The sequence below is a fragment of the Cololabis saira genome, chromosome 10 (assembly GCF_033807715.1).
Source record: "Cololabis saira isolate AMF1-May2022 chromosome 10, fColSai1.1, whole genome shotgun sequence".
Classification (NCBI taxonomy): domain Eukaryota; kingdom Metazoa; phylum Chordata; class Actinopteri; order Beloniformes; family Belonidae; genus Cololabis; species Cololabis saira.
In genome coordinates, this window is record NC_084596.1 from 22,341,855 (window position 1) to 22,355,542 (window position 13,688).

Below are 13,688 nucleotides of genomic sequence, written 5' to 3' on the forward strand. Positions count from 1 at the left end.
CATTATTGTTACATAAGTGATGGGCCCTGACCAACTACTGATGCTTTTAGCGGTGGATGATGCTTACAGTCCAGAAGGTCTCACATGCTTATGAGATAGAAGCTATTTTTATCTTTACTCAGTCATAGATGTAATTTAGACCGACTCCTGCTCATGACTTGGATGAAGATGTGGTAGGGGTGGTTTGTAGTTTGATATAATTGCATTCATTAGTTGTAGAAAGTTCAAATAGCAATGAGTTCAAACTGAAATGACTGCACCTTGGAGGTGCATTAAACATCTGACCTCAACTCTCTGCAAGCATGGAGGAGTGGCCATTGTGATGTTTTATGATGTTTTATGTTTTTTTGTTTTTAATAAATAAATGTAAAGGAAAATATAATTTAAAAAAAAATGTATTCATGAATTAGTTTATCACTCTTTTGTAGGGCTGTAATAATTATAAGAATCATACAATAATAACTTTATCAGCCTATAAGACAAAGTATGATTTATCCAAGCACATAAAATCTGAAATCATATGTCACACGACTTTTTCAGTAAAGTATCTCAACTTTGACAACTACTCGGTATCATTCATGGTACTATAAGTGGTTACTGTATTACTAGTTTTTGTGAGTCGGGGGGGGGGGACAATAGCCCTTTTTGGTAACCATAACAAACGAAGCCCTTAACCGGTAGGCAATAGAAGTTATTTGCTTTATGGGAAATGTAGTTCATTTACCATGTAATACACCCTACACTTACGAGACGGAGAATTCTGTCAAAACTACATTACCCAGAATGCCCTATTGAAAACATAAACACACAAACCTGTCAAACCCCGAACCACAGCAACGCCATCTTGACAGAAGCCTCAAAATGGCAGAAAGATGTCAGCTCGAAACCGAGTCCACACTAAAACCCCGGGTCTACGGTGTATAAAACTGGAATTGTCACTTTTTCTCAAACGCGTGGTTATGGGATCGGCGTTCAGCGGCGCCGCACAACGTCTGTAAACATGGATATAACGGCGGCGGTGTTCAACGCGGCCAGAGATGGTAAGCTGAAACTTCTCCAGAAGTTGATGAGCAACAAAACTCCCGAGGAGTTGGAGGCTCTGGCGGGGGAGAAAACCCAGGGGGGCACGGCTCTGCTGATAGCCTCGCGGTACGGACACGTCGAGGTGGTGGACTACCTGCTGGAGCAGTGCCGGGCCAGCGTGGAGCTGGGCGGCTCGGTGAACTTCGACGGGGAGACCATCGAGGGCGCGCCGCCGCTGTGGGCGGCCGCGGCCGCCGGGCACCTGCCCGTGGTCCGCACGCTGCTGCGCCGCGGGGCCGCCGTCAACAACGCCACCCTCACCAACTCCACCCCTCTACGGGCCGCCTGCTTCGACGGACACCTGGAGATCGTGAAGTACCTGGTGGAGCACCGGGCCGACATGGAGGTGGCCAACCGCCACGGCCACACCTGCCTCATGATCTCCTGCTACAAGGGCCACAAGGACATCGCCAAGTTCCTGCTGGACCGCGGGGCCGACGTCAACCGCAAGAGCGTGAAGGGGAACACGGCTCTGCACGACTGCGCCGAGTCGGGCAGTCTGGAGATCATGAAGATGCTGCTGAAGTGCAACGCCCGCATGGAGAAGGACGGCTACGGCATGACCCCGCTGCTGGCCGCCAGCGTGACGGGCCACACCAAGATCGTGGAGTATCTGGCTCACCAGCCCCAGACCTCCAGGGAGGAGAGGGTGGACGCGCTGGAACTGTTGGGGGCTACTTTTGTGGATAAAAAACGTGATCTGCTAGGAGCCATGAGATACTGGAGAAGAGCCATGGAGCTGAGGCAGCCCGTTGATAAGACGGGGTGTCTGGACAAACCTCCACCCGGCCCCCCCATCTCCGCCTACGGCTGTGCTCAGGAAGTGAGCTCGGCCGAGGAACTGGAAGCTTTGATCACCGACCCCGATGAGATGAGAATGCAAGCCTTGCTGGTCCGTGAGCGCATCCTGGGCCCGTCCCACCCAGACACTTCATTTTACATCCGCTACAGGGGAGCTGTGTACGCCGACTCGGGGAACTTTGAGCGCTGTATTAGTCTGTGGAAATATGCTTTAGATATGCAGCAAAGCAATTTGGATCCTCTGAGCCCCATGACGGCTGCCAGTTTCTTGTCCTTTGCAGAGCTCTTCTCCTTCGTCCTCCAGGACAGGGCTAAAGGCGCCCTGTCAACCAGCATCACCTTCCAAGACCTGATGACTGTGCTGGGGAAAAGTTTGAGGGAAATAGAAAGAGCTGTGGCTCAGAGAGATAACCCGCCGGAAGCCCCTCAGTTCACCAAGGCCCTTTTCATCATCCTCCACCTCATCTTTCTACTGGAAAAGTTTGAGTGCACCCCCGAGCAGGAGCATCAGAAGAAGCACACGGTGTACCGGCTGCTGAAGCTCAACCCCAGAGGTCGGAGCGGCTTCACTCCTCTCCACATGGCCGTAGACAAAGAAACCACGTCCGTCGGCCGCTACCCCGTCGGCCGCTTCCCCTCTCAGGCCGTGGCAACGCTGCTGCTGGAGTGTGGGGCCGATGTGGATTCCCGTGACTGTGAGAACAACACGCCGCTGCACATTGCTGCTAACAATGGTTGCCCAGAGATTATGGCCCTGCTCATGAAGGCCGGAGGTCATTTTGACGCCACAAATGCACAGAGGAAGACGGCCCACGAGCTACTGGACGAGCACAGCAGCGGGAACCCGGCTCTTTACCCGCTTAACTACATTACCCTTCAGTGCCTGGCAGCTCGTGCAATCGAGAGGCACAGACTACCTTACAGGGGACTGATCTCCAAGGAGATGGAGGCTTTCATTGAACTGCACTGACTCTCCCTGAAAGGGCACCCCTGCACTTCTCTTTCTGTTCTTACTCATTCTTTAAACAACTTTTTCTCCAAACCATTTTTTTTTTCCATCTCTCTCCACTCCCGGCTGTACCAGCCTTGACCAAACCAGAGCAATAATCCTTCGCCCTGCAGGCTTACGTTTGTCACTGACATCTGGTCAATCCTTGTTTTACTCTAACATTAAGTCGCGCAGAATTTTAAAGTAATTGGTTTTCCACTACTGTTTAATATTGAACAAAACTTTCTCCCATGACAAATGGAGAGCTGTGACACGGCCGTGCTTGTGTGTGTTTGTAGGAGGCTCAGAGATGAGTTTGGGTATTATTTATGTAAAGCAATCGATCAAAGTATCCACACACTGTGCATGAAAATGAAGTGTGAATATTGTTGCCCACTTCGTGTTTTGCAAATTTATTCAGATAGGACGTTTATTTGAACAAACTGAAACACTTGCTGGCTACGTTTTCCAGAAAGTGTTTGCTCACCTGTTCACATAAAACTATCTGCTGTGTCTCTTTGATGTTGGAAACATGTTGAAATGATTGTGCCAAACATTCTGTTACTGACTGTCAACTGAAAGGAAAGTGAAAACATATCCTCTTATATTTAAGCAGAGATGATGACTTAAAACAAGGAAATTAAACTCCCAACCCAGGGGGTCAGTAATCCTTTTACATTTTAGGCTGTGATACGTTTTGTCAGTCTGGAGAGCCGTTGCTTGAAAGATTTTGAGACTGAGGATGAGTGAAATCAAATTGACTGTGTAAAAAGGGCGGTACTGTTATTTGTCGACTACTCCTCAGTCCACACTGGCTTTTCTAACCTATGCAACTCATCTCAGTCAGAGGTTTATCGAGCCAAACATTCACCGTATAAACACATCTTTGGTGTCAACATTCTGCAGCCGCACATTTATTTTACTGACTATTGACACGAGCTGGTTCATTCACAATAAGTTGTCTTTTTTTCTAATGGATTCTTCAAGAATTTCATCTTAAATTTCTGCTTCCATCTAACTGATGAGTTTCAGACTTCAACCTGAAGCGTGCCTTCAACTCATTATTTGGATGATCACATCAGCAGCACAGTTTAATGTGAAGGAGCCAGCTTCAGATATTTATAGGGTACAAACCCGGCCCAGCCGACTGCATCGATCCTAGTCACAGATTTACAGTTAAAGATCTCATATTGCCTCTGTTCGGAGTGAATGTTTCACTTTAACCTCAGATGCAAGTAAAAGAAATAGAGCAAATGACTATGGCATCTTAGTCTTATGTTTAACAGACTCTCTTGTTTATCTTCTGTTATCATTATGTTTTGTCTGTATGTGCTAAGCACCACCAGGTTGACTGCATGGTGAGAGGCTCTACACATCTCGGGTCTCGTGTGATATTTGGGCTACAAACTGCTGCTGCCTTTCTTACTCAACCAACTCATTTCACTGATGATAACTGGAGAGCAAAAGTGTGTTGGATACCTGAATAAAATTCAGTGTTACAACAGAGCTTGTGTGGATGATCTCTGCTTTCTTGTTTCTTCTATATGATTTTTATTTGGGAGTGCTTTCGATTTAGAAATTGAAGCTTTGTCCCATTTTTGTGCTCTGATTTCTCTCCAAATATTTGGTTTCAGAGCTGTTTCCTGTGGTGGCAGTGTCGGCAGATTTACACTATTTGATATGGTTGCAGGACATGTGAAGTCCTCCGGGCTTTCACAAAAGCCAGTACATAATACAAACTGTTAATCAGCAACCACTCATTTCTGGTCGTTATGTCCCGTCCCTGCACTGCTCGCATACACTTAGGGATGCTGCGTTAAAGCATAACAGAAACGTGATCTTTCTGGGTCCTGCACTTTCAAGGTAAAAATAGAGTGCAATTAACGTCACCGCTACGGGGCAGTGATAGAGACAGAGCACCACCCTGCTAATTTTAGGGATCTTTTTCCCCAGCTCCAACTCTGGAAATGGGAATACTGTAACGTAATCCGGTCATGCAGATCCCAGGGTGAGTGGCAGAGACAGCGCACAGACAACACAGACCGCTTTATTCTGATGGGAAACAGACACCAGTGGGTAGATACTGCTGGAAATGTAACCCTGGATATTTCTTATCAGTTGTGCTGTTTCTGTAACAGGTGTCATCGTGACTGATATGACCGACTCCAGCTGGAACGCTGCGGTTCATGTTCTCATGACAACATGCAGTCACTTTCCTGAAGTGGCGTCATTAAACTGAAATTGAATATTAGCCTCTTATTTTGTTTCACAAAATGTCCAATGCAATGACCTTTCTGCAGAAGATGGAAAGTTGGTCATTGACTCATGGCTTTTATACAAATAAAAATAGAAGAGCAAAGCAAACAAAAGTGAATCTTGACATGAGAAAAGTTACAAATGTGTAATATGTTGCATTACATTCCCAATCAAACTTTTGTTTTGTTTTGAAGGTTTCCACATGCTCAAAAAAAAAGGAGCTGATCAAAAATATTGACTGGATTCATGAGCCTTGTGTGTTTTTTCTCTCCTCAAGAAAATGCAGGATTTTATCTCCCCACTAGATGTCACTATCAACAAACAAAATCAATCAACTGAAACCTTTTGTGTCTTTTGTGCTGAGGGGAAATTCTTAAAAAAAAAGAAAAAAAGCAGCTTATCAGGTCAGAAATTGTGTGTCAGTTGATTTATAGGTCTCTCCTTTATACTCTTTGGTGCAGTTTTTACATAGAAGAGTAAAAAAGATTGAATTTGTAAGACTGGCTTTTATTAAACAGGGACTAAACATTTAGTTATATAATATCTCTGGATAAAGTCGTGATTGGCAACATTTGCTGATGCAGAGACGTGTCCTGGGGTCAGCAGGACAGAAATAAAGCCATTCCTAAGCACCTTAAAAATGTCTCCCTCTGGTTAATATTGTATTATTGTGTGACCTTAATCACACACATCAAATTATATATGCATCTGCAGTAATATGTGTTAGTGATTTTACTTGTTTTACTGTATTCCAGAGCAAGTTGTTTTAATGGCAAACATGGCTACAAGCGCATGAATTAATGTTGCACCGTCCTGCCTTTTACCAAATTGTTCACATTGCTGGAGGAGAGGTAGAACAATGCAGTGCACTCATCCTTTGTCAGAGAATTTGACTTCACGGGTCCACGGCAATGCTTTCTTCCTACGGTGCCTGCCAACAACCTTCCAGCCAAGTTATCTCATGGTAGAAGTTTACTAGGATTACTGAGAGAGAGAGTTGAGTCAAAACACAGAGCAGATATCTGCAAAGCTACTTTAATCTTTCACAAATCTGATACCAAGCAAAAAAACAATCAAAAAAAGGCTTTTCACTCCACAGCATGTGGGTGGAACAAACCCAAACTAAAGGTGCATTAAGACAAACACGTTCAGTTAATTTCTTTGATATTAATAATAGATGTGTTACAGATTTATAATACAATAGAGTGTGACCTCATTAACGGAGTTGAATACATATTGAAAAATATTTTAATTCTACAAAGTTCATAACCTTTAATAAAATATGAACATCCCTTCATGTATTAAAACTTACATCCTACAGCTGTGGGCTTTAATTACTTAGTGTGTGTTTGCACACAATAACCATTCGGAAGGCTTTTTTCGCTCAGTGTATATTGTCATAACAAATGCTATTTTTGTATGATTTCCCTCAATTATTAATTCAAAACATAATGTTCTCAACCCAAGTGTTTTTCCTATCTTTTTTGAGAGCCCAGCACTCATTTAGAGTGGGAGTTCTGCTCTGTGAGAGCTAATACCGGACTCTAGTGCTGTCTTCCTGCCAGCAGCTATAATTAGACCCCATAATATGGGAATCTTGGGTTTGCAAGGTGCTTATCTTCATTTTAGCCCCCTGGGGAGCACAGTGGAAAAAAATCAGCCACCAACTGCACTGATACAAATATTGTGCTTGATCTACTTAAAAAAAATAAGTCAACTTTTTGCATGAGATTATTATGTAGATCAAGAAAGACTAATCTTTGTACTTCATTGTATGTATGTAAATAATACATTTTGCAAGTACAGTCAACTTAATTGTGTTAAGTTTACTTTGTTTATCAAAATTAAGTTTACTTTAAAAAGAAAAAAAAGAAAAAAAGAAGAAAAAAAGAGAAAAAAAAACAAAAAAAGGGATAAAAAAGTGACTTTACTTGCAAAAATTAAGTTGACTTTACTTGCAAATGAGTTTTGTGTATACTAAAAATGAAGTAGTTTATACAAAGACTAGTTTTTCTTGATCTACATAAAAATATCATGCGAAAAAGTTGCCTTAATTTTTTTAAAGTAGATCAAGCAAGATATTTTTACTGTTGTGCTTTACTTAAACAAATAAAGCATGTTTCATCTTAACGTTGGTCAATCTGCCCAATAGATTAAAATTGTTAAAGGAAAGGTAAACACAACTAGATCATTGCTTGTTTGTGTGTGAATGAAAAGATTGCCTGGGATTACATAAATACTATTAAGGAAAAAATACACAGTGTCTTGTTTTTTGAACAAATGCAGATTAGGTTCAAAACTAGATGTATTCATGTAAAGCAACAAACTTCATTTTCAATTGTTAATATCACAGATTTAAATATGTTATATTTACATGCACCTAGGTTTATTTTTTTCAGTGTGACGAGAACAAGTTACCTCTGCAGCCATATCTGCTGCGCAAGCCGCGGATCCAGGGAGAGCTGGAGGAGGATGCGGGATGGATGCGAGGTGGTGATGGGGGTAATAGGGGTGATGGGTGGGTGATGGGTGGGTGGGTGGATGGGTGGGGATGTGGTTGCTATTGGAGACCTTGGCTGCATCACGTAATGTGTAGGGGGGAGGAGGAGAGGGAGGAGGGATCCTGAGAGAGAGGAAGAGAGAGCAGAGCTTGATGGGGGGTTGTGGTGGGAGGGAGGAGAGTACAGGAGGGAAGAGGGAGGGCATTGAGGAAGGAGGCAGGGAGTATCAATGACATCAAGCAGCAGTGTCTGAGGCCGACTTATTAGCGATGGTCTCCCGACCGAAGGGCTGAGGAGCCGCCGTGACCCGCCGCAGGACGCAGGACCAGGACCGGGACCAGGACCGGGACCAGGACCGGGACCAGGACCGGGACTGTTGGGCATGCAGCCTCCACGGAGACAGAGCCTGCTGTGAGTGGAGCTGCTGCCGCTGGATTACCTCCATCCATCCATCCATCCCAGCTGCAGAGACACACACATGGAGGACGGAGCGCTTCCTACCAAGGTAAGCCTGGTTTCTGAGCAGGGTGCTGGTGCACCCCACCCACCCAGGCTGCCTGCACTCACCTGCAGGGTTGCAGGGGAGCCCCCCCAACCCCACCCCCGAAACTAACCAGCTGGCCCCGAGTGGGGCCAGGAGTCATATTTGTGTTATATCCCCTTACATCCTCTCATGTGACTTTGCTCTGGAGGTGTGGGGAGAAAGCAGAGCCCCGTTTGGTTGTTGCAGATCAGGCTGGTTGGCAACAGTGCGCGTCCTCCCATCTCCCCCCCTCCTCCTTCTCCTCCTCTTCCTCCTCCTCCTCCTCCTCCTCTTCCTCCTCTTCTTCCTCCTAATCGCTGGATGTGCAGCGTTCAAGCCTGACGTATGGTTCCGCGTTAAATCGACGCAGAGCTTACGCCGTAGGGCCGCGTACCCTACGCCGCAGGCTCTGCGTCGGTGTAACGCGGGACCATAAATCAGCCTTAGGGACTCTCACAGACTGGTGAAGCCTTTGTTCCTCATCCACGCTCATTTAAAGTGTCTTTTTTTATTAACGAGCTTGTGAAGCATCCTCCAGGAACAATGAGCCTGACGCCGAGTCAGGTTTATTTTATTTTATTTTGAACACAAAAAAAATAACAACACTAACTGAAGAAAATAATAATAATAATAATAATTTTTGCAAGATTTGCTTAATGCATTCAAAATGTGCAGTGAATAACTCTTACCGCGTTGTATTTATATTCCTATGAGGCCACAGCAAAGCAAGAATCTCTTTATGATAATGTCGTCCTGCACACTTCCGTGCAGGGTCTCATCGACACATTAAGAATGCATGTGAGCCATTATGTTAATATTAGGATGGTTTCTGATGTGGAAGGCACCAGGTGGCGAAGTGGATGGACTTATTTAGCGAGACTGTTTCCTAGACAATAGAGTGGCTGCTGCATCTGCTGCTCTCTAGCTTTATTTGAAATAAGCCCATCTGCACGCATGGCCGGTGTTATTAGTCCACTGAGCTCTAATGTGTTTATAAATGCATCTAGAAGAATTTGGTTTGAACGGATCAGCTCAAGCATGCAGGCCCGGCGTAATTCAATCATATATCCATTCATCCTGACACATTTTCCGTGGGCTGTTACTTGTTTTTGGGGTTTAACCACATAAACTTCTAATGCATGTTTTAGGTGTTCTGTATTTCCGCTGGCTGGCTTAAAGTGGAAAATCACACTGTTGTGGTGAATCCTACTAGGGAGGTCTTGCTTCTCACACACAGATGGATCACTTTCCCCCTGGGATCTGTGCTTTTGCTGGTCATTGTTCCAGTCCATTTCCACATCCCTAACTATTTTAATCACTCATTTTTATGCATGGATTTCTCTCTTTAGTACACCCTCATGACTTTTTAATTCTGTCTTTTCTCCACTCTGTCAAACAGAAGAGTGCACAAGGTCCTAAACCTTTAACGATGAGCAGAGATCTTGAGGCTGAATAATTGAACTGTCTAATTTCCTCTGTCTGTCATTTGGAAACAAATCAACATTTCAGTCTGGAGACTCAAGAGGCGCTCGGACCCACATGTATTCATCTAGACATTGTAAGGAAATCAGTGATGGCTTGGTACTTTTTAGAAAGCACTTAACAGGGTTGAGCTAAGCCTCAGAGGCTTTTCTGCTCCGTCTAAACAGACACTGCTGTAAAACACATCCAGACTTGAACGTGTGGGCCCTGTGGAGCTGCTTTGGTTTCACGTCAAAGGCTTCATTGAAGTCTCATTCCCAGCCTCACGCAGCAGTGTTCCCCCTCACCGCTCTGCTCTCTTCTCCCCTCCTTTGGCTAACATGTTCCTCCCATCCCTGAATTTGTCAGAATCTCTTGGACACTGTCCATTTAGCTTTGCTTTTGACCAGTCAGCTGGCAGGAAGGGGACGATCAAAGCACGCAACTTTGATGCTGTGAGCGTAGCCACCTGTATTACAAGCACACAGACACTTTCTTGTTGTCTCGCCATTGATATTAATTGACCTTTTCAAATCCTCCCAAACAGGGAGCTTTAAGCTGCTTCTTGTCTTGGTCCTTCGGAGGCTGCTGAGAATATTTCACGTTGAAATATTCATGGCAGGGCAACAAGGACGAAATGACGTATAACATTTCCAATGCTCGTTCTTACTATTGAGAACTTGATGTAAAAAAATATATTAAAAAATCCCCAAAACAAAACATAATCCCATTTTAGTATTTTAAACCATTTTGTGTTCAACGTAAAATGAAAAACAGCTTTGATTAAAAAAAAGAAGAAACCTAAAGGAGGCTTTTACAGTGGAGGCGACCATCTTCCACGGTGTCTTAGGAAATCATGATTTTTATGCCTCAATTTAAGCCTCATTTAACCAGGGAGCCTCTTGAGATGCATTATCTTCAGTATGGCTGGACATTAAGTCAGCATTTAATGAATATTATATGACTGAATATGATATTAATGGATATATGATCATACTATATTACTGTTTTACTAATTTCTAGTTGCCAGAGGAGTCATTTAAAGCCATTTGTATTCATAAAGAGCAACGATAAAAATGAAAATAAATATTAAAATGAAACACACATGAAGAAAATAAAAATGATCAAAATATAGTAGTAAGGTGCCTGTAAAATTATATATACGGGCTGAGAAAATAGAAAGACAAAAGCCAAGTGATAAATGAAGTGTCATCCAGTTACATTACATATACAGTATGTGTCGGGATGATACATGCAATCCCAACATTCATTGCTGGCAAGTGCAAAACACTAAAGGTAAAAATTCAAGAGTTCAACAAATAATTATCGTATATGTAATATTATAGATAAATTGTTATGGGTTCAAAGTTGGTCCACCTTTGCCGTCCTTAACTGTATATAGTGGATAGGTTTTATGCAAATAAGCCATTTCTGTTTGCATAAAAACGTGTTAGAATACTCGTATATCTGGTGGAATCTACTCTAATTGCCTGTTTATGTAAGTATGAATCAGAGTGTGTTTTTGAGGATTCCTCTATCATGAGCAAGACCCATAATTATCTTTTTGCAACCACGAGGCCATTTGCAATTGTATGTGAGCGTGAGCATGTGTGTGTGTGTGTGTGTGTGTGTGTGTGTGCACCTATGAGTGAAGGCTAAGACATAGGTTGTGACTAGAACGCTGCCCTTCTCCTGATGAATCAGAGGTTCTGATGTGTCAGCAGGGATGAATAATGCACACTGCTCCTCTACCTCTCCTCTACTTTCTCTCCTCTCCACCTCTTGTCTCCAGCCATTTGCCTCTCTTCTCGTCATAACTGCCACATCTGAAGGCGTCTTTACCTTCATTGTCACCCCTCCCCCTCCCCTCCTCCTCCCGTATGCAAACGAAGGTTGCTGTTGCTGCTTTCTTCCTGTCCTCTAATCAACCCTTCCCTTTTCCAACAGCTAACTCATTCTCCTCATCAAGTCGTTCTTTTTTCTTTGATCGACTTTTCTGCATCATCGCATGACAAGACAGTTTTTCTGAGTGTTCAGTGCGAACTCCAAAATGTTGAAGCATGCAGTTCATTAACCAATCACGTGTGGAGACGGTGCAATTCTTGAAGCGGGTTGACACTTCAGTCCCTGACTGACAGGAGTCATTAGATGGGTAGGGCTGACTGACAAGATGGCTGATAAGGCAGGAGAGAATCTGACTAATCAGAGCGAGGAACGTGAGAGGGTACCATCTGCTTTGAAATGTTCAATTAGCCACCAATAAATGTTTAAACAATCAAATATTCTGTGCATCTTGCTTCAAGCACTTGACAAGTACTCGGCTGTATCTCCTGGCACGATACAGCCTTAACACTGTTAGGTTTAAAACAGCATTAAACAAGTTCGTTGCCGAAAGAAGACACAAAGACTGGTTGGAATAATTTTTCGCACTTTTTTTTATTTTATTTATCCTTTATTTATTCAGGAAAGTCCCATTGAGATACAATATCTCTTCTGCCAGGGAGTCCTGGTCAAGATAGCAAACCTCCCTCCCTCTCTCCCCTTCTGCACTTCTGCAGAAGGGGAGAGAACACGAATGCTTCTCCAAAGTCCTTTGCTCTGCATGATGCTTTTATTAAGACAGAACGGTAAACAGTTTAGATAGTAGACAATGGGGTGGAAGTGAAAACGTGTGATTGAGTTCTGACTTTGAGGTAAGGTTTAATGAATTTAGATTGGAATGATTCTGAAATTTGCAGAGTTTGTGGATCATAAAGTGATAGGACGATACTTGGCCTCCTTTTATTTGGTGCAGCTTTCATAAACAGTTCTACTTTTGTTTAATTTGCTATTATTGGAACAGTTCTGCTTTGCTGTGTAGCAACGTCATAGATTTGGTTGCACTGTGTTAAACTTACCCCTTCTTGCTTTTGCACGTCTTGAACTGTTTGATGGGTATTTTGGATTTTATCAGACATTTTTACTGGGATGTTAATTCTTATTGCCTGCATGAGAGTGTTTCAGTTATTAAACTTCACCTGCTAAAAGGGCAGTGCGTGCTCATATCATCCATTTTGATCACTGCTACAGGTAAAGCATCCCAGTAGGACCGTTGGGATTCATGTGGGAGAGTTTGCCTTCTGTTTCAAGGTAAACATCTTGAAAGGGTCTGTTTTAAACAGAACTCAATCATTCAGGGACCCACAGAAAAAACTTGAAAATGTAAGTCAGGTCTTCTTGGTGAAAAGCCAACATTTGACATCATCTAGCATCATCAGGTCAGAATGTAAGCAGGTCAGTAGGCAGACACAACGCTGTTCAACACCTACAGGAAAGCAGTTGCTGACAATGAATCCACGGCGTATGCAGCTTGCTTAGTTAGTTAGCTACTTTTTGCACAAAAATTTCAAAATGCTTAAAAGTGGGGAGAGTGGAAATCTGAAGATTTTCTTATCCTCCTCTCTGAGCCTTAACTCATCTTTAAGCATTGAGCTGCTTCACTCCTGTGTCTGGTGGCAGGGTTGGCTAAGGTTTACAAATGAACTTCCTAGTTAACAATGAGAATTTGAATTAAAAAAAAATATTTTTTTTATATTTTGTTCCCCACGAACAGTAACCATGTAGCTTGATGTTTGACGAATGTAAATGTAACTGTTAAAAACGGACACACAACAAGTACACAGGACTGGACTGCAAAAGCCTTGTTTGTCTCTCTGGCTTCAAGAGAAAATACTTACTAAAACTGTTAACATCAGCATCAAGGTCGGTGCTAATTTACCGCTTTGCTGGTTAATTCTCGCCAGTCATTGATTAAAGTCTTGAGAAAAAGTAGCCGTATTCATAGAAATTTCATGGACTTTTTCCCATTAAACCCATTGCTTCATGCTTCAACATGATTTAGATGTAATGCTACACCTTAGCCTCATTTAATATGCGCAGCTCTATAAATATCCAAATTAGCCCAGACTCTATCTGCATCGCTCACAAGACTGCACCTGCTCACCCTTGAATCTTCTCAAGCTTTCGCGCTGATGTTTTTCGTCAGATAGCTCATATTTATGTTTGCTAATATCAAATAAATCACACACTCTTGACA

At 43.2% G+C, this 13,688-nt stretch overlaps 2 protein-coding genes across 19 annotated transcripts in view; both read left to right on the forward strand.

The window, feature by feature from the left end:
* The first annotated feature begins 820 nt into the window (after positions 1–820).
* fem1a (fem-1 homolog a) lies at positions 821–4,378 on the forward strand. The gene has a single exon (XM_061732044.1). The coding sequence runs from the start codon at positions 1,001–1,003 to the stop codon at positions 2,852–2,854; it is 1,854 nt and encodes a 617-aa protein (XP_061588028.1). The 5' UTR covers positions 821–1,000; the 3' UTR covers positions 2,855–4,378.
* Positions 4,379–7,829: 3,451 nt separating this feature from the next.
* The window catches only part of LOC133452609 (receptor-type tyrosine-protein phosphatase S-like), an 81,846-nt gene continuing 75,987 nt past the window's right edge, over positions 7,830–13,688 (forward strand). For all 18 annotated transcript variants that reach the window (XM_061732045.1, XM_061732046.1, XM_061732048.1 and 15 more), the window contains exon 1: positions 7,830–8,134. The gene's annotated coding sequence lies outside the window, so the exon portion shown is untranslated. The remainder of the gene's footprint in view (positions 8,135–13,688) is intronic.

What these genes read in the sequence shown, in the direction of transcription:
- fem1a (XM_061732044.1), top strand. Translation starts at nt 1,001, where the DNA reads ATGGATATAACGGCGGCGGTGTTCAACGCGGCCAGAGATGGTAAGCTG.